The 21,715-nt window shown below is 39.7% G+C and overlaps 2 protein-coding genes across 2 annotated transcripts in view; one reads left to right on the forward strand and one right to left on the reverse strand.

Moving 5' to 3' along the window:
- LOC149303091 (small ribosomal subunit protein mS27-like) overlaps positions 1–1,885 on the reverse strand; it is a 29,416-nt gene extending 27,531 nt beyond the window's left edge. Inside the window, exon 1 of the mRNA XM_089481834.1 lies at positions 1,813–1,885. The gene's annotated coding sequence lies outside the window, so the exon portion shown is untranslated. The remainder of the gene's footprint in view (positions 1–1,812) is intronic.
- A 1,459-nt stretch (positions 1,886–3,344) lies between these two features.
- LOC149303092 (pentatricopeptide repeat-containing protein 2, mitochondrial-like) lies at positions 3,345–10,960 on the forward strand. Its single transcript, XM_089481835.1, has 10 exons — positions 3,345–3,456; positions 4,479–4,571; positions 5,402–5,531; positions 6,604–6,721; positions 7,158–7,236; positions 8,167–8,258; positions 9,039–9,152; positions 9,767–9,841; positions 10,302–10,415; positions 10,739–10,960. Exons 1-10 carry the CDS (start codon positions 3,345–3,347, stop codon positions 10,958–10,960), a joined length of 1,149 nt encoding a protein of 382 aa, XP_089337961.1.
- The last annotated feature ends 10,755 nt before the right edge of the window (positions 10,961–21,715 follow it).

The raw sequence follows: 21,715 nt of genomic DNA on the forward strand, positions 1-21,715 counted from the left end.
ACACAACTCATATATTTCTGGTATTAGAAGCTTATGTTAGGGAACCGTCTTAAAACTTGGACTGTTGAAGCAAAACCTCCCCTGCTGTTAATGTACTTTATAGTAAAAAGAGGAAATGAAATATATATATATATATATATATATATATATAATCACACATACGCCTACCGCATATACATATGAGCTGTATGTATGTATGTATGTATATATATATATATATATATATATATATATATATATATATATACACACATGCATACATACATACAGCTCATATGTATATGCGGTAGGCGTATGTGTGATTATATATATATACATATATATATATGTATCTATCTATCTATCACACATACGCCTACCGCATATACATATGAGCTGTACTCAGGCCAGTAAGCAGACTATAAACGTTCACCCGCCTGTTTAAAACAACCCCAGCATTATCCAGCAAGCTGCTTCCCCCTAATTCACTGGCCCTTATAATGTAATTTAATTGCAGCGTCAGGTTCTCAGCAGAGAGCTGAGTGTTTCCCACATCATAAAAGTATCTATTTGTGACAGTGCAAAGCTTAATGGGTTAATAATATGATGGAGCACACCATGCCAGGATAAACCAATTATCCTCAATAGTTAGGCAGATAACATACAGGACCTTGTCACTATATATTTTAATCCAGCCTAAAGGGAGGTTTCTAAACCTGAGCAATACAAATAAAGTGGTTCTTATCCAAAAATGATCATAAGCAAATATAATAAAAAAAATAAAAAAAACAAACCCTACATTTCATATTCACGCATAACATAACAGCCCACTTTATGGGCATATATGGATAAAACAGGGTAAATCTATAAAGAGCACACATTACCGACCATCGGGCCGCTACCTAAGATGAGCGAGTTTCTTATATGGATATTTTCACTTATGGTAACTTATATAGAGGGCACCATACAACTAAAACACTGCTAGGATCTCCATCGGCATTAATACACTGACCCGGCACCCAAAAGACTTTGTTAACTGGCAACGCTGGCATTTGTGTACTTCTTAGGACATTTAAAGCCACACTCTCACTTCCTGACCCAGGGAGCATAATTTGGGGTTTGGGTTAAGTGTGCTTAAGGTTCAAAGAGGCAGCATCCGGCTATCACATAGATTATTTCAACACTTTTATATCAGAGTTTGAGGGCAGATGAGAACCCTTTGGCCGGCCTAGTCTCCATCATTTCGGTCCTCGGTCTTGTCTTAGGTTCGGGACAGCTTTATGCATTGTTCATATTTAACTCTGTATGTTTTCCCACAGTCCTGGGCACGGTGAATTATTACTGTCAAAATGAATACAACATTTCACAGCTGTGCTAAAGAGATCTTTACACGTTTGTAAACTTACTAAGGATATGATAATGGTGATCTGGCACAGTAGTTCACAAGGACCATAAATGGTCTGAGAGCTTTGTGGACTTCATTGTTTTAGTGTAACTCTAGTTGCAGTCAAGAGCAGTGGGTGGTGAATGTGATCTGCGTGACTTGTATATTTGAGTGGATTCGTTTAATAGAAAGTGGTGCGCGGCTGAGAATGGTCTGTATGCGCCAGATTATCTGAGAGCGTCAACTGGGTCAGTCTCATGAAATCCTGCCTACTTACCCATTCGTAAATCATGGACTCCACCTAAACCTGCTGCCATAATAAACCGACTAATATATTGGGTGGACACAAAAAATAAAATAAATATATATCCATAGAAACACAGAGGTTATTTTAACACACGATTGACGGTTTAGAGAGACCTTTAACTTTGAAAGCAGAGGTTACTTACCTAAACTGTGAGGCTCTTTCTCCAGTTTCTCCCATCTCTCGCTGTTGATATACGCAGATGACAGAATAAATCGTTTTCCTAAGGGGGGGGGGAGTATTTGATAAGTTACATTACATTCAAGTTACATTTTGCTTTTGTAATTGCGCCTTCTTAACTTATTTGAAGCAATTCAAAAAAAATCTAAATCGAGAATATATATATATATATATACTCATTGCTCATCCTAAATATATACCACTGATATCAAGCCATTAATAGAAAGTAATTCAAATATTTCCTTGCACTTCTGCTTACAGAATTTACAATCAGTTTTACATTTTTTATATTAAAAAAAACAACAATTTTGCTAAATTGTTTCCATATAAACACTTAAGACATCTCTAATATATTTCTAGAACCCAATGTTCATGAAGTAAGTGTACACTCACATGGAGAAGGGAGGTCTTACAATATAAAACATATACTTGGTTTGATAATATATCCTCTTATTATTTGGTGTTGATGAATTATTTTTAATTATTATAATAGAATATACAGCAAGTGTTATACAGACCGTAGGGACAGAAGTTTTTATAATAATAAACAAATGCACCTCCATTTAATGTCGCTGTTCCTCTTATACAAATTATTATTTTCACCATATGGTACACGAAGCAAATAAACCTTATCAGATCAGCAATTGGAATATTTTATCTACTCTAGAAATCGAGTCCTACGGACTCTTGAAATATTGCCAGTATGATCTAGAAGCTCAGGGCACAGCATCACCCACTTAACCGAACCCTCGGTCACAGAGTCACCCCAGTCACAGCACTCTATCCGAACAGATATGGTCAGAAAGTCACAAGTGGGTTTAAGGAACTCTTTAAGGAAGAGCTGGATGAAGAGCTTGCAGGAGAATTCAAACTCCTCTTCTCCCTCGCGTCACTAATCACACTGGCATGTCCATCCAGAGGGCTGAGCTGACCCTGTATAATGTATAACGTAATGGGTGAGGAGACTGATTTGACTACACATTACACATGCCCAGCCAAGCTCTTCCTGCAGTAAAAGCTCACTTGGACCTTCATAATGTATAACGATGTCAAGGACTTCAAAACAAATAAACGCTTCGTTTAGTGAATATCCCTCAAGGTGACGGCGGCAGGATATCATCTCTCCAAAGCCACCCCCCCAATATTAAAAAAAAAGGTTATGAAGCAGATCCTCGAACGGCACCAGAACAAACCCATCCGTTACCGAACTCATACGTGCCTATACCTGTGAGTGCAGCACTCAGTGAAACCGGCCGGCACCTGGAATACAGCGCATATCGACACACCATGGAGGCCGCCATCTTGGAATATACCATGGCAAATTAATTCCGACGGGGGTGAACAGGAAAGAAAAGAGGGTGGGCTCGAGCTCACCCAATCAACAGCTACCATGCTGTGACACTTTGCACGGACAGCCTGGGCCATGTGAGAGGCCTGAGCGCGGAGAGTGGAAGTCACACCGCCTGCCGCCCGTACTTGGTGCGGTCAGGGGACGGAATGGCGGTGCTGGGAGCCTGGGCTTCCAGCCGCTTCTTGTGGGGACGTGCGAGGCACCCGGTGCTCACGGCAGTGACCCAGCCGGTAGGGTGCTGGGACTGCGGCTGGCAAGGTAACCCCGCGGAGCTGCTCCGCCCGGCAGCCGGAGTAACGTACAGGAGTTTACATTAAGTGTCCTGCTGTCGGTGGTTATAAGGTTAAACCGTCGGTAATTAACCCCTTTTATTCCGTCCTGATAAAGCGGTGTGCGATGGGGGGGGGCGAGACATCTCCATGGAGACAGACAGAAGCTTCTGCTTTTTTACCTAAGAGATGATGCATCTGTATATTGTGAATATAAATGTAATAATTCAATTAGTCGGTGTTAACCCTTTGCAGCCCTGCCTGCCAGGATTTGTGCTGCTCCGATCCCTGTGATATTCTCGGAGTACGAGGTGCACTTGTTTACAGTCCAGCTTAAAGGGACAGTCAAGAGTTCTTATATTTCCAGGCCGTCTGCTGGGTCTCTTCCACAGATGTCAACAATAGTTCCAGTTAGACTAAAAAGCTTGCAATCTGTTGCCTTGATCGGCTGACTGAAGTATATCACGTTACCAAGTTCGCCCTTCTTCTTTCTTCCGCTCCCTCCTAGTGTTGGTTGAGTGCTGCCACCAGGTACCTGCGCATGCTGCGTTGTTGGCATTAAGTTGGGCTCTCTGTGGAGTGGTGGGGTTTTCAGAGAATGAGGTGTAATTAGTGATATACACCCGATCTCCGTACCTCCGTACCGCTCGTCGAGAGACTTCATATAATTTAAAATCCCAAATAGAAGAGGAGATCTAATTAGACTGAATTTTGGCAGACGGCGCCGGTCATCACAAGAACAATGGCTTGTAATTTCTAAAGGAGCAAATTGTAGATGTAGAAGCTAAAGTTATTTATAAAGCAAGTTGGCATATTAAAATGCTCCCAATGCATCCTTCTCACCATGACGGGGTTCATATATTGGCCCCCACCAACGACTTCTCTTCTGGCAGTAGGAATATTTGGATCAGTGATCAGATGGATGATGTATTTAATGAATGAAATAATTTGTGAATATCTGTAACAAATCACATTTTTTAACTGAGCTGTTTTTTGGGGGGTTTTTTTCAGCTAAGCGGTACCTTTTAACTGATGAAATTCTGAAGCTCCGTGAATTTCAGAAGAAGAAACTAGCAACGGTTTATCACGTTTATGGAAAAAAAGGTAGTGTAATCCATGCAAATATGTTAAACATCACCATTCTGATTGCTTGCAAAATATCGGCATCTAAAGAATTTTGGTTTGTCCCCTTTTGAGAATTCTGGAATGGCTATTTTATCTTGAGGGTTGGTTATTGGCGATTTAATATCTTGTATGGCAGAGATCAGTAGTGTCTACATTATGGAAAATAGATGTGTGTGTGTGTGGATATATATATATATAGCGTTCTGCCACTCTGCTTGTCCATCTTGAGCAGCCACCTTGACAACATGGCACTACAGCTGGTGCTTTCCAATGGTGATCAATGGTCCAAAGGAGGCCTCCATGTATGTAACTGGTATTTGTGGCACGATGCTAGCTTTTAACGTTGCCGCTGTTAGATACGAGATCTCCTTATAGCAGGATGAAGTTCATGCAATGTACTAAATGTAAAAGCAAGTTCAGGCTGAAGCCATTAAAGTGTAACAGTTATCGTCCCTGTTATAATTCCATTTAAACGCAGCTTTGTTTATCTTCTCCATAATGCTCCCTCCAGCTGGGTGACGCGGACCGTAGAAAATAAACACACAACGAAGAAGCTCTGGGGGATAACACAATAAGAGTCCTTGTTTTATTTGTGTTTCATATAGGTTTTTGGGAAGCTTTTTAATAAGAGCGCCTGGGTATTTAATTCTGTTAAGACTGTTAGTGTATAGAATACTTTCAGCCCTTTAAATGCTGAGTGTGTGAAGCCCACCGTATCTAAACCACTGATTTGGTCTCCTTAGTAAACATTAGACTTTTTGTATTTTCCATGAAATAGCCATCTCAGCTGTATAATCTTTTTGTTTCAGATCTATATTTTCAGTCAATAAATGACAAACTACAGAAAAACCGAATCATCCTTAGAAGTGAATTACAAACTCTGCTTCATCTTTGTCAGACACCAGCTGACGTGGAATTTGCAAAGCAAGTTATCTATAGGTAAACAGATCGATGTTACTATAAAAATAATACGCGTTTTCCACCTTGGAGCACGACAGCCATTCTAAAAAGTTTTAAATTTTAACCCCCTCAGTCCCCTATAGACGTACTGGTACGTCCTACCCTTTTTGACAGCCTGGACCCCCTGCTGTCAGCAGAAGCCAGCATTGCTTGCTTTCTGCTGCCCGATCTCATGTAGCGGCTTCTTTTGCGATTTGGCATTCCCTCCTGGGTCGCGTCACTGCTGATGTCACCCGGAAAAGTCATCGGAGGACAGGATATCCAGACCCTGCAGGGATATCCAATCGCTCCAGTGAGGCACAGATCACACACACTGTGATCTCTATGCAACTCTGTGGGGAGTGTCATAGTTACCCATTAGGGTTGCCAACCTTTATTTAAGAAAAAAATAAAAAATGAAAAAGCGACCATTCACAGGTCATGATCAGTCCGCAGGGGCCGAGCCATAAAAGGACAGAGTCACCTGACATTGTTCCCCCTCAAGATTGAGTTGCAGAATCCCCATTATAGGTAACGGGTGTCTTGAGTTGAATTCTTACCTGTTTGGACAGTAAACGTATTTAGTTTAAACTCAATCCAGCCTGTGCCTATGTGGCAGTAAGTGCCATCTTTGTGCCCAACCACCTTGTCTGCCACCTTTGGGCCCAAACAGCTTGCAAGCTTACCTGGCTGAAGACTCATTGCTTTGACTTTTGCCTCAGTTCCTCCTGTCCTTTACTTACTGGTGGTTATACTGGTTCCTTGTTGCCTCTACCTGCCAAAGAAGAATTGAGCTCAGTCTGCTCAATAATTTCCATGGCTGCCGCAGCTCAAAAATCTTTGTGGCTTTTCATGCTGCCCCTTGTAAAGTCCCGTCCAAGATGGTCTAGGCCAAGATACATCCCTGCTCTGTTCTAGTCATGATTAAGTCATTGCATCTTCCCCCTAAAAGTGTAGCCATAACTCATTTCAGCTTACTCTTTCACACTATTTTCTTTTTTAATGGGATACATGTTTTCAGCATTTTGTATAATTTTGCGTCTGTTCTTTCTGATTTTATCTGTCATTTCAGGTACCATGAAGAAAATAAAAACGTAATGTTCGGAGAGTTTAAATTTGGACCTATTTTCATCAGGCTGTGCTATGAGCTTGATCTAGAAGATGCTGCATTAGAACTTTTGAAGGACCAGGTATTTAGGGACCCAATTAAAAAAAAAATTAAATAAAAAATGTTTATGTCGCACAATGACAAAGATTAAAGTGTGGCTGTCATCAAAAAAGCGTTTTAGACCATAAGATATATAAATCTCCAGACATTTTTATACCGTTCACAAATATTTTTAACCCAGTCCAATACATCTCCATCGTTAACCGTTGAGAGATGAAACTTCATTTAAGTAATATTTGCCCTCCCAAAAGATAAAGGAACCATTCAATGGCTGACCAGGGTGTCCAAAATGATTACAACACGTCTAGTTTTAATATAACCAATAGATCTACCGTCCTAAAGACATGGCTATTCGTTCAACTCTTTGTGCAAATACTGATCCAATGTTATACAAAGGTTTATTTATTTTAAAAAACATCACTATATGTTATATTCATTTTTTTTCTATTTGTTTTCAGTCCCTTGGAAATTTCTTTCAGGACTGCACATCCTACAACATATTGATGGATATGCTCTTCACTAAAGGCCAGTATGAAGGTAAGTAGAACAATGGACCATGGAGCACATATATATGGGAAAAAATAAACAAAAATAATAGTGCAATATGTAAACACTAAAAATAATTTTAATAAGATGTCAGATCCACTCACGAGCGGGCTGGATAAAACAGGCTCATCAAAGGATTCGGTAGAATTTAATAACTTCTTAAAATCTGTAAAAACAAATGAACCAAGGATGGTGCAGTATTTTCACAGAGAGTCATCTCTCCCCGTTGGGAAGTTGCTTTATGATGTAGATTGGTTGCTTCAGGCCTGCTCTATAAAGGTGGAGGAGCGAAGGATTTATGGGCATGAAATTCATTAGATAATGTTGGTCTTTATTGTACTGATTGGGTAAGAAAAAGCACTAGCCGAATGTCATTGATAAATGTGGATTTACTTATGCTGTGATGGTGACAATTCCCCTTTACTTTACCAAGAAGTTTGTGTAACGGGTTCACCAAGAGAGCTGTAGTAACTCCCAGAGATCACCCACATGTATCCTCCTGTTGTCCCCGGAATCACTTCCAGCACCGGCCAGCATGCGCACCTTGGATCCCTGCTATGTGTACTCAATAAGTAGACACAACTACCTTGAACTGAGTACAGCAGGAATGAACAGTTTATTGTTGTAAAACATAGACTGATATAGCCACAGAACTTCATTAACATAAATTAACATTGATAAACAGGTACATGTAGACAACCCAACCTTTAATCCCCTTTAGCTACTGAATCTCCCCCTGGTGGCAATCCTGTTAATGGGATTAGTTTACACAATGGAGTTCCTGCCTGTTTGGCCGCCAGGCTGGAGCCATCTCTGACTACCTTTGGACCTTGTATGAAATGTCATTCTGTCACAGGTTGGCTATTGGCATCTGGTGTGGATTTAACTGAGCAGCTCTTTCGTTTTCTTTCCCCCCCACAGGAGCTTTAGAAGTGTTGGTGCAAATGCGGAACCAGAAAGTGAGGTTTAGCAAAGACACCTACATTTTGGCATTTGCCATTTGCTATAAACTGGTAAGCCACTGAGGCAGAGAGTACAACTGTGTCTCTTCATTTTGTCTAGGGGGGATCGAGAAGCATGCCTTCAACAGGAGGCCCACAAGCAAAGGGTTAACATGCAGGCATACACAGTTCAGGGTAATACTACTTTTTAAAGTAGTTGATTAACAATTTGGCATCAGAGATTTAATTCTGCTGATCAGGCTATATATATATATTGCATGAGAACATCTGGAAATCAGGTCTGTTGGTCTAAAATAATTAGGTATCAGATCTCCTCTCTGCCAGATTATGTTGCATTGTGTCATCTGTCAAGGCTTTAGTTGCCCAATCATCCATTGATCTACGTGGTTGATGATTTCACATGGCACTGTGCGAAAATTCATTTCAACGGCAGGGTCTGTATTTCTATAAGAAGATCCTTATGACAGCGCGACACGTTTCCATCTTGTTTGCCTCTGTTCTTATTCATATTATTTTCTGAAGGGATGACCTCTCCATGATGATGACAATGTTACACTGTAAAACATGGACAATTATACCAAGATGAAAAACACTGGAAGTATATTCCTGCAGTAAAAATCCAAAAAGAGGCTCTATACTCTAATATGTGTGTGTGTGTGTGTATATATATATATATATATATATATATATATATATATATATATATATTAGTAAAATTCATAAGAACTCGATGTTTGTCATTTCTTAATTTGCATAAATGGATCTTTTATTTTAAGCTTAATGCAAGGTCATATATATATATAAATTTTTTTTTTTTTTTTTTTCTTTCAGAATAACTCAAATTCTTGTAAAATATGTACAACCCTCCTCGATGAAATTGAGATGAAGGGGAATTGGCTCCCAACACAAGCTTCCTGCTTTGCTGTGGCCTTTGCTTTGAAACAGGTATGGTGATCACTCTACTTCATGTATTGTTTACAGCCTTTGTTTGCAATTTGGATCTGTAAGGTTGCTCTCGATATTGATATAATGGGGTTTAACGACGTTTGCTGCGTCCAGCATCCCATGCAGCTTCCTGAAAAAGAACGCATATTAAAGTACCTTGGATGTACATTAATGTGCATTCATTAAAGCTGAAAGAACGAAGACAAGTTACTTACCTTAGTGAGACATTGCAGTTCCGGAATAGCAGCGTTCCACCAACGACATGGTCTGGAAGGAAAGCACTTGCACAGCGTTATATTCCATTCAGTATGTTGGTGGCATGTCCCTTTAATACAAAATATAAAAAAGCAGACGTGTACCAATGATGAAATCTTCCTTGGCTCTTTAACACAAGCAGCAGAAAAATCGTGTGAATGCGGCCACACACTATTTACACGTGGCTGCCTGTTACAGCCCTCCTCGACGGTTGCTATGTGTAGCCAGTCGGTGCCTGATGCAAGGTATAAAAATTGCTTATTTATCTGTGAGCACCTCCTTACCTTAAGACTTACCTTTAGGCCTGGTACAAATAGGTAATATAGAATGTATTAATAACTTTTTTTTTTTATCAACAGAATGATATTGCAAAAGCCAGGTCCATATACTCACAGATCAGGAAAACTGATGGCCGATTGTACAACAATTTAAATGTAAGTAATTAACCTTGTAGTCAGTCCAATTTTGAGATCTACATCCTTCTGTTCAAAAGAAGTATAACCTTCTTTTACAATCATAGAAATACATAAAACATAATAACTCATTATTAATTACAATTAATCTTATATTTATTTCTCATTTATCAATCAAAAAAAGGAGAGGGTTAATGTCACAAATCAGTAGCCAGTGTCTTCAAATAGTTACTTTTTTTTTTCAATAACAGCAAATGGATCCCCGAGTTGATTTAGAACAGGGATTAGAACTAGATTCCAGAACTAGGTTCCTTAATAAATTGATGGAAATTCTTCCCTCGGGTTTACCAGGCTAGCTGGGCACCATGGGTTTTTTTTAGCTCCACCATTGCTATCGTCTGCCCCTGGGCCAGGACTTGCTAGGTATTGCCGCAGCTGTGTGTGTTTGTATTTTGATAATCTTTGTCATCTTGTGTGTAAGCTCCTTATCAAAGTACACAACAATGAATTGGAAGACGTTCTGCAAATGCTGGAAGCTGCAGCTGAAAGTCCAGGCCCTGTGTATGTGAGGAAGACTGAATTTTCTGAACAAGTGGTAAGTAATTCCCTTATTACCAGGACAGCATCTGCAGGAGAAGTGATACTAGGACACGTGCGTGCATGTACCAATGTTTCAAAAGTCCTTAAATATATATAATATTGGCCTTAATATTATCTGTTAATGTTTGAGATGTTGATATATAATATAAAAGGTAGACTGGACCCATCGGCGGAGGTCCTCATAGAAAAATTTAACGTGTCAGCATTGCTAGTACACTGAATTAAGAAGCTGCCTATATGCATTGAAAATTTACTATACATTCAGCGTTTATATATATATATACATTTTACATAATTGTCCTATATTGTCTTTTTCAGATGAATACTGTTGGGGAGAAGTTAAAGCATACAAGACTTTACTCACAATTTAATCAAATTTATAGGAACCTTAAAGATTCAGGACAAATAACACAACTGACTCTGGATGACATGTTGTGTTACACATCCAATGAACACAGGCATGCCCTAAATTTGTTAAAGCCTAAAAAAGTCAGCCAGAGGACATTTAAATCTCTGCAGTCTGCCCTGTTGGCGGAATAACTACGTTATTTGGACTCTTTTTGGGAAACAGTTTTGCATAAAATCAGAGAACTATTAATCTGTACAAACTCGAATCTAACACAAGCAGAACAAAGACTGTAACACTCAACATCATGGAGGAGATTTGTGTGTGTGTGTGGAGTACATTGCCAGGAAAAAGAATATTTTTACTAGGCAAGTTTATGTATTACGATAATTCCTATTTAAGTGACCTTGAAATTACCTTTAAAAATAAATCCACCAGCTGTCCTGCTTGTTTTTTCTGCTTTTGTTGACTTTAGTTCTTTCTAAGGGAATAACGTGGGTAGGAATGAATATGTGGAACAATATTTAGGCTGCTGTTTTAGAATATATCCCAGTCTAAGTGGGCTGTCAGCCCTCATTGTACAGTCAAGTGGTAATATTTAGTAATTACCTATGCTCTTTAGGTGCCACCTTTCATAAATTGGACTATTCACCAGGCGCAGCCACCCAATGTCAAATGAATATATAGTCCTTGCTGTAATGTTTCCTGTACTTACCTTGCCGCCTGCTGATTCAGTGGCTGCTGGGATCCAGGGAAGCAAACGTTCTGCTGCTATTTAGCATTTTAGGAGTAAGATGGTGCCTGTGGTCCTATTTGCCTGCACGCGACCATTTCCATTTTTTTGCTGTTCTAAAAAAAAAATCTGCCGATGGAACAAGACAATTTACACTTATATTCAATGTATGTTTTCTAAAAAGACTTTTAAAAAGATTATTTACCTTAAGCAAGCTATATTTGAATTATAAGTAGTGCTTGGCTTTTATCCTGACAATAAGCTAAATATTCTTGATAAGACTGGTAATTGTGGCAGTCTAGTATATGAAGCCGGCCCTGGTCTCAAGCAAAAGGGCCACTGTATTAATAGTTCCAGACTGAGTGGACAGAGTGTGGTTCAGAACTTGTTTATTTGTCTATAGTGCTACCTTCTCATCTTTTCTGATGGAGCAACCTCATTCGCCAGGTACCCCATCTACACATCAACCAAACATTTTAAAGTTGATCAAATTGAGTATTTCTGCTAACATCCTGTGTTTCCCCCCCCAATGTTAGGGGCATGCTGGCCCGAGGGGCAGGGGGAAATTGCACAAGAGCCGGTCCAAAATTGGGCCCTGGCCTTGGAAGGGGTTCTGTTGTTGGGGAGGCGGCTACAAGGGGTCCTTTAGACTACTTCTCCCCATGTTTCCCCAATTACAAAAGACTGTGGAGCTCAGATACAGATTTGGGGTACTTGCATTTTGGGAGGGGGTTTTACGTTTGGTGTTTTATAGACTTGTGCATTCGGATTCATACAAACGAAATTTTACAGAATTTTGGTAAATTCGGTGATTCGTACAAAGCATGTGTTAACATGAGTGTAGGGTGTAAGTGCATTAGTAAATATATGTGTGTTGGTGTAAGTCTGTACAAATGTGAGAATGTGTATAAAAATATGTGCCAGTGTGTAAGCCAGTTACGGAAGGGGGGGGGCAGGCGGACAAAGAAAGAAGACAAGAACAAGAAGATGCTAGAGAAGAAGTTTTGCTGTGGGAAAGGAGACAGGAACACGAAAGCGGTCGGTGGAGAAGGTGTGAAAGCGTGAGAGAGTGAATTTATCAATCATACCATAATGGATGTGGGTGTTGGTTTGGTGCGTGCGGTTGTATGGAGGGGGTTAGTATTTAATCCTAGGGCCCAGGCCCAGAACAATGTCGTGGGTCGGCCTTGCTCTACCTAGACTCTTTTTGTAGTACCTCAGAATGTTTGCTGGGAATCACAGAGCTACATTACACAACATTAACTTTTCCTGACTGCAACTCCCATGATGTTGAGCAGCAGCCTTGCTAGTTGATTATAAAGTATATAATAGTAGCTGATAACTGTAACTTTGGATGGCTATACTAAGTCCACAGTACAAACACTCTACATTTTGTTGACTGCATCTACAATAATATTCAGCAGCTACAGCATATACCGTATTTGCTCGATTATAAGACGAGGTTTTTTTCAGAGCAAATGCTCTGAAAAATACCCCTCGTCTTCTAATCGGGGTCGTCTTCTAATCAGACCTCAAATAGAGTCTGATTAGGAGACTAAGATCCAGATCCCCCGCACCGCTGCAGGGGACCTGGATCCTCCTGTCTCACCCCCCCATCATACACACTTACCGGTGCTTCCTGCTGTATTGCCGGGGCAGCGGGTTGACGTCTACGCGATCCGCGTAGACAACGTCCGCTGCAGCCGGAAGGAGGTGTGGCTAGCAGCGGGGGTTGTCTGCGTCCGTCGCAGCCGGGGAAAGTATACGCGACGGACGCATACAAACCCCCGCTGCCAACTCCACCTCCTTCCGGCTGCAGCAGAAGGCGACGTCAACCCGCTGCCCCGGCTGGAAGCACCGGTAAGAGAGGGCTGAGAGGGGAGAGAGGGGAGAGAGGAGAGAGGAGAGGAGAGGAGAGGGGAGGGGAGGGGAGGGGGGGGAGAGAGTGTCTGTGTGTGTGTTAGTTAAATGGGGGCATAGGGCATTTCTGGAGTGGCGTTAAGGGGGCATTTAATAGAGCACTCTGCCTCCTGAAATGCCTTATACCTCCCTATATGCCACTCTGCCCCATAATATGCCTTTTAACCCCCTAAATGCCAGAGTGGCATATAGGGGTATAAGGCATTTCTGGAGGCAGAGTGCTCTATACAATGCCGTTTAACTCCCTTAATGCCACTCTGCCTCCTGAAATGCCTTATACCTCCCTATATGCCACTCTGCCCCATAATATGCATTTTAACCCCCTAAATGCCAGAATGGGATATAGGGGTATAAGGCATTTCTGGAGGCAGAGTGGCATATAGGGGGTCAAAAGGCATACCATGGGGCACAGTGGCATATAGAGGGTTAAAAGGCATATCATGGGCCACAGTGCCATATTGGTGTGGCAAGCCTGGGGGCAGATGTGCGTAACTGGGGGACAGGCTGGAAAATACAAGAAATAAAAACAAAAAAAATATTTTTCTCAATCATAGCTTTTATTAAAAAAAATAGTTTACATGAATTAACATTTACTGGTAAAACTTTTTTCCTTTAGGGTCGTCTTATATTCAGGCTTTTTCTTTTTTCCTAAGTTAATATTCAGATTTTGGGGGGTCGTCTTATAATCAGGGTCGTCTTATAATCGAGCAAATACGGTAGTTACCTGAACTTCATGGGAATTGTGGTTATAGACTGAGTTGTGGTGTCCTATACACCACGCTAACTTTCTTGTTCTTGACTGCAGCTCCTTTGAGATACATTAACCCATTACTGGCTGAACACCAGATGAATTATAGACTGGCTAATCTTTACCACCCAGTTATTATAAACTAAAGTTCTCATGTTGTCTATTAGCTATAGTTACTATGGTCATATCGTTTTTCCCATTAATGGGTAACTAACATTTGGTTCCCACAGCAAACCCCTCTACTGAGCCAACAAACGTAGGCAATTGGGAGGAGGTAAGGGGGTATTGGGCTGGGAGAGGGGAAGGCGAGGAGGAAGGGAGTGAGTGAGAGAGAGGGTAAGAGGGAGTATGAATGAATGTATGGTATAATGAGAGTGTATGTTTAAGTGTGTTTGTGTGTTAACATGAATGTGTAAGTGTTTGTGTGTGAGCATGAATTTTTATGTCTTTGTGTGAGATCAAGGAATCGATTGCCAGTCCTCGCCTACTTAAAGAGAACCAAAAACAGAGAGGAAATCCAACAATGTCTATGTGTAGTTCTTCAGAGAGAAATCTTGTACACAATCAATCCCAAGCACTTAAAATATTCCGTTAACTTTCTTATTTATCAGTAATGGGGATTGTATGAGAATATTTTTGTTTCCAGAAGTAGGTCTGATTTTTCTGAATGTTCTTTTTCTTAAGAATGGCTATTGTTCATCCATTCTTTTTACTGTTTGCCAAAATACACAAAAATTTAAGGAAACAAATTGTCCTTTCATTATAACATCTGTTTGAAAGTTTATTATATTGAAATTCAAAGTGAGAGTAACAAAGGCTATAACATCAAACAGGTCAAAACCTAATAACATGTATCTGTAGTATGTATTTGAAGTTTAATTAAGATTTATTTTGCTTCATTTTCTGTTCGTATCAGCACACGAAAACTGCACATACGCAGTGCTTTCATTTGTTTTAAAAAGCGATCATTTTGGAGATCAAAAATCAAAATAATGTGATTGCGAAGGTGATGAGGTAGAGGATTTATAAAATATGTCAATATGGTTTAAGAAGTATCCCATTGATTTTCCAACCCTACACTTTACAGTTCAATATGGTAAATCTATGTAATGGTGTTTCCATGTTAAAATAAGCAATATATACCTATTACTATATCTTTCCTGAATCCACAGATTATTCCTCCACATTACGTTTTCTCTCCCTTGGTGCTGATAGATTGTTGATTGATTCTGGTAGCCTTTGTAATGTTCAGGGGTGAGATCATGCTGGTCCTGCCACAGGCTGCCAGTGATGTGAACTTGGAAACAAAATTTTACTAAAACGGCAATATTTATGGCATTGTTCATATGTTGACAATACTGAACTAATGGCACTGCTGGATGTCTTCCGATTGCGAAGGGAAGTAAGCATGATGTTCTGCACGAAGTTATATTTAAGGTCAGCAGAATGCTATCTCAGGGTAAAGTTTCACCCCTCAGACAGAGCTGAGAAAAAGCCCCCATGATAATTAAAGAAAAGTATGTACAAGTGAAATACTTTGGCACCTAACATCTCCCAATTTTGTTGACATGACATACCAGCCTATTTAGGCAAATACAATATGTGACTGACATAACCCACATGGGTTCAGTTCTGAATTCTGTCACCTTACCGACCCCAGCATTTAACAAAAAAATAATTTCTTTTGAAAAAAACTCAAAAACATTCAATGCGTTCTCCAGATGTAGTCTCCAGATTGTAAGCTCGTTTGAGCAGGATCCTCCTCACCTGTTGTTTCTGTAAGTCAAATTGTTATGTTGTATACTACTTGTTATGATCTGTTACCCATTGTACAGCGCTATGGAATATGATGGCGCTATATAAAACAATAAATAATAATAATAAAAAACATCCAGCATCTTATATGCCTGCATATCAAAAACTTATCAGCAGGGGGCAGTGTACATAAATACAAATATATTTAAAACTGGCCAATACCTGAAACTTTTTGTGTGTTTAGCCTGTAGTTCCAAAATAGCCAATTGGATGAGTAGAGTGTCAGGGTACGGGATGTGGAGCCACAGAGCAGAGGGGGTTCTCTTGCAAGACCTAGCTGGCTGGGGTTCTGATCTTAGTATCACAGAGCCACCCAGATAGATGTAAGATGGCCCAAATAAAAGTAACGACAATAAAACTGACACAGGAACAAACTCGGCAATGTCACGGACAGTCCTTTTGGTCAAAGCAGGTGGCTAAAGTTCAGTAGCGAATATCCAAAAGCATTAGTAGGGATAGGGGACAAATAGGGTAATCTGGTAGGTAATCCTTAAACAAGCCATGGGTCAGTAACCAGGAGATAAGCGGGGTAGTCTTTAAACAAGCCATGGTTCGGCAACTTTAAGGGGGGGCAAGTACTATCCCACCTTTCCTTTCTTTCCTTATATGCGGCTTCTCACCCCTCTGGCAGGGTAATTGCGGATGCGCATGCCACCATGCTTCTAGGAGCATGCGGAAGCGCTGTGCCCACAACTCTAGCCCGAGCATGTAGTGTACCATGGGACCATGGCACCAACGATGCCAGGTAGGGGTGCTTGGCAAGGGTAACAAGGACGTTAGGCAGCATTTACATCTTGGTGGGATGCTTGTTATGGACTTTCTGTGCATTGCCTATATTTAAATGTGTTTTGGACAGCGTACGTTGAGAATGATCCCTGCCAGAAGCATCTTGCTGGTTTATTATTGGGATATGTGGATAGACTTGACCCCTTCCCAAGTGCAGAATGATGACAGCTCTCCCTCTAACACCTTTTTTACGCTATATATGAAACATTATATTTTTTCCAGAACAAATAGGGCTTAAAAAAACACATTGATTCCCATGTTTTTGTGAATGCCGGTGAATTATCCTCAGCTAGAATAAATGTGAAAAAAATACCAAACATATATTTGTTAACTTGTGATTTAAAAACCACCTAGATTCTAAATAGTTTTCATTTATTTCGTTTTTATTTTAGATGCTACCTAACCCTATCTAACTAATTCTCCACTAACCCCCACCATGTTAACTACCCGATACACATAAAATTACATAAATTAGAAAACATGAACCCCTTAGGCTCAGGGGTAATAATGTTTGTTTTTTTAAACCTGGGTCTTGGAACCCAGGGAATCACTGATTCCTATGGTCCTTGTCATTTAACCGTGCATGTGATTGGCTGTAGCAATGATCCCCGTGTAGGGGACACCGTAATTGCTGTGACCAGTGATCATTTTTCTACGGATGACGTAGCAGGTACATCACTGGTCCCTAAGGGATTACATTTTTTGTCTCAAATTGGTCCTCTGTTCACAGTCTATAGCTTAAAAGGAACTGTAACAGCTTTTAGCAGGACTAAACTCATCCATTAAAAACTACCTATAACCACATGTATGTTTGTTGTTGTTTGGAGAGTCTTTAGTGTATAGAACCATATCATTTAGAGCTTGTGAAAAGTGACAGATCCGTTTTAATGTGCAACCAATGACATACTTCTCACATCACAGGGCTGTCAAACTCCGGTCCTTAACGGACACAGCCATTGCGGAATATTTTGTTTTACATCCCGGCTTGAGCTTAAATATGATGTCTGACATGGAACATCGTACAGATGCTTTATGTAATTTGGGATGCCTTGGATACTAAACAATGAACTCTAAACAACTTTCTACCTGCAACACGCTGCTATTCCTTAAATATTGTGAGACAAAAAAGTTCTCCTACCACCATTTAGTCATGAAGTGAATGGATGGGAGGTATCCCTCTGGATTCAACAGGATGCACATCAAGTAAACAAGCTGCATTGGTAAAAGGCATTATATTTCATTTTTTACATCTGTAATTTGCCAGAAATGAAACATATGTATATATTCTCTGTTGCACCATATTCATAATCGCTCCGGGTGGCTGTCTTACCAGCAGATGCTCACCTCAAAGCTACTTCCCCATGGAATTGAAACTAAAGTATCTGTAATGAAAATGGAGAACTAGGGTGTAACTAGTACCCAAGTGATCATTGAATTATACAGCTTATATACTATATATATATATATATATATATATATATATATATATATATATATATATATATTAAATAAGAACACTACTTCATCTATTTGCTATCTATATGTCATCGCACATTAGAGTGTGTGTGGTGTTATCGAGAGTGTGTGTCAGCATATGGTTGGGTAGACTGGCCGAATGGTTCTTGTCTGCCGTCACTTTCTATGTTTCTATATAGTATGTACATAAGTGTATGGTGTTAGCATGAGTGTGTGTTAATATTTGATGTTAGTATGTGTGCGGGGGGGGTTATAGTGGTGGCATGAATGGGTGCTCCAGCGTATGATGTTCCACTAGCCTAGGAACTAGAAGGAAAGCCACAAATACTCATGTAAGTTTAAAAGCAGCTGAGTGAAGCATATATTTATATAGCTTAGGGAATATTTTGTCTGCTTTTATTTTAGCTAGCTTCATTTTACATATGAAATATGAATGCAACATTTCTGAAATGTTATGTAGTATTACAGGCATATGTACAAGAAGGAATTACAGAAAATTTCATCTTTATGAACTATTTTGAATTGAGCAGGATGGTTATCTGATGACAAATTCTATTTTTCTATGTTTAAAGCACCAGCATTTAATTACCTGTTTTTCTAGGTAAGCCTAGTGATTTTCCCGATTATGTATGGGAATATAGGAATAAACACTGGTGCTTTCACCTTTACATTTTCTTGGTCCCTCTTCCTCTTTTTGAAATAATTCTATACAAACCATTGTAACCAGATGCACATATTCCACTTTCCTCTTTTCAGTTCCTTCTCATTCTTTTGTTTGATTAAATTTCTCCTTTTTTGACTTAGATTTAGCATGTGGTCACTGTGGGTTTGGACAGCCATATGTTTTTCATTCACATTTATCAACACAGTTCACTATTTATACAATTTCTGGAAACAGTGCTGTTTTGAACAGATTTTTATCACTTACTAAAATGTGAAAAAAACAGTTGTCAATTTAAGAATTATAAGGTATTATATTCAGCAAAGCAGGAGTCAAATAGTAGGAAAGCAGTCAGTGAAATGGGCAAAACCTGCACGCCACTGAACAGGTGGTATATTTTAAATTATGTACATTAAAGGAAACATATAAATTGAAGGAAGTTTATATGCCAAATTAATTGTTTCCTTTGGTTGTATGAATTACCCCATTTGCAGTACGTTGGGTCATTGTCAAGCCAACATTTTGAAGTGTTGACAACATAGGATGAAAAACAGATGTACTAGTCTGTTGAACCTGTAATCCTCCTAAAAAGTATAGGTCTTTTTCTAGATTGTTAATGCGTGTGTGAAGCACGGGTAGAGTTGCCACCTGCCCAAGTTTTACCTATACAGTCCAAGATTAAAGAGGTAAGTCCAAGGTCCGGGAATTACCTTCTTATATCTCTGGAAATTGCTGGGCTAGTGGGAATGTGAATCCAAATTTAAGAAGGGGGCACTGGGCAACCCTTAAACAAGTGAAAGCATTTGTATTCCACACTTAGCGAGGCCATGGAATGCACATGGAACACATTTTGAAGGAGAGACTATATTCAGCATTAGTAGAGGAAAGAGTCAACTTGTGCATGCTGGTGCACGGGAGTAGGTTAAGCTATTGAAATATGTGCTGGAGTTTTGTAGAGTATGGAGATGACCCAGGGTCCTGTCAGCACAGCTTTTGCTTGTTTTTAAAGATGTAATAGGTAGAGGGGTTTCGACTCTGTCTCACATCTGTTCTGTTCTTCTTTCCCGCCTTTTAGCTCCTCTTTCCGTGCCTTTTTCATTTCTGTCTCATCTCCCTTTTCTTTCTCATTTCTCTCTTTTATCTCCTTCCCTCACTATCATTTCTCTAATTCCTTTCTCTCTTTCCTCTGTTTCTCTTTACTGACATTTTTCCTTCTTGGCGCCTTTCCTTTCTCGTCTCTCTTCCTTAATCAAATATCTTAGCTGGTAACCCATGTTCCCACCCGTGACTATGCCCCAGGCTATCCCATATGCAACCTCTCAAAGAACATCCAGCAAGGTAAAAAATGTCCATTTTCAGTCTTTCAGTGATTGAAAATCAGGTGATGCCAGGATCTGGGAAGTATTTTTTAATTGGTCTTTTCCTCTTTGTCCTCTATATGTTATTTATCATGTGTTATCCTGCAGGGTCCTATTCATGGGCTCTTGGTGTCCCTTGGTGTCTTACTCCACTAGAAATGTCTACCCTGTTGCATGCCTCTGTATCATCCACAACATGACATACCTTATGTCCTTACCTTGGAGATCTTTGGTAATATCGGAGCTTAGATGTCTCTTGATGAAGGCATGTGGAAGCTTTGATATTCAATTCAACTTCATTACACTGAATATACGTCTGCCAGTGGTCCCATTGAATGTCTAAACTATCACCAAGATATGATTCCAACCTAATCTATTTGCCTGCCCAAGGGTATTTTAAGGGTCTGCAAAAAGCAAGATGTGAATGGTTAATTAAATTATTAATTGACTGCATATGATAGCTGTGTAGTCCCTTTACTTTTTTGTGTTGTCCCGTGTTCCAAATCCACAAGGGGACTTTGCAGAATCCCCCCATATGTATTTGCCCCCCACAGCTATTTGCAGTGCAGCAGTTGTGTCAGCACCAGCAGAGCATCTCCATATCCCTCATTTACTTACTGGCAGTGTAATAAAACACTATGATACCTAACATACTTTTTTTTTTTTACCTCTCCCTTTCCCCAGATAATTGCTTACTTTTTTAACCACTTCCTGGGCAAAAGTAGCTTTCCCTACTATAAATAATTGTCAATAATGTTTATGGTTTTAACTCAGTTTATTACTATCTAATAAATACACATAAAACCCTATAGTACTTATAGATTGAACTAGGTTTTGGGGGCCTTTTTAGCCTGTGTTTTAAACATTTGTTTAGAACCATAATCATTATTTTTGGTTTGTTTCCGCCGAACTCCAGCTATTCTTTCTGTCCCGTGACCTTAGAATACCAACTTAGAACCAGTTGTAATCACCACATTACTTTTCCTTGATGAAATGAAAAAGTGCTGGTTTGTTCCATTTCTGCTTTAATAACCCTACAAAAAAATGACCCTAATAAATGGCACCATATCTGTGTGAGTTCACTTTATTAAAAGGCTTTCCATCTGGGGTACTTTTGAATATGTAATTTGGTAATATTTAAATGATTTCATTTTACAAATTATTTTCATGAGCTCTCAAATACAACATTGCAGCTCACGCTTGTTATAAGAATGGGCTATGAAGTGATGACACACAGAACCTTTGTCTTAAAATTCATGCAATGCAAGTTTTTCTACCTGTAAGATATTAAATTGGAAGCGAAAGCTTTCTTCAGAAGGAGGGCTATGCACACCAAGCAAATATCTTGATATAAGCAAGTTAAACATGAGAAATGTTGCATTAACATTAGATTACATTCATTTTTTGGTAAGTTGGACCTCTTATTGCTGTTTGGTATGAAGTCTTTTTCCT

The sequence above is a fragment of the Sceloporus occidentalis genome, unplaced genomic scaffold (assembly GCF_023333645.1).
Source record: "Sceloporus occidentalis isolate IW3139 unplaced genomic scaffold, rSceOcc1.0.p SCAF_16, whole genome shotgun sequence".
NCBI lineage: Eukaryota > Metazoa > Chordata > Lepidosauria > Squamata > Phrynosomatidae > Sceloporus > Sceloporus occidentalis.

Bases quoted from the DNA above. Each gene is read 5' to 3' on its own strand.
- LOC149303092 (XM_089481835.1), top strand. From the start codon at position 3,345: ATGGCGGTGCTGGGAGCCTGGGCTTCCAGCCGCTTCTTGTGGGGACGT. The intron at 4,572-5,401 runs GTAGTGTAATCC...TTTTTGTTTCAG, and splicing joins TCACGTTTATGGAAAAAAAG to ATCTATATTTTCAGTCAATA. The intron at 5,532-6,603 runs GTAAACAGATCG...CTGTCATTTCAG, and splicing joins GCAAAGCAAGTTATCTATAG to GTACCATGAAGAAAATAAAA.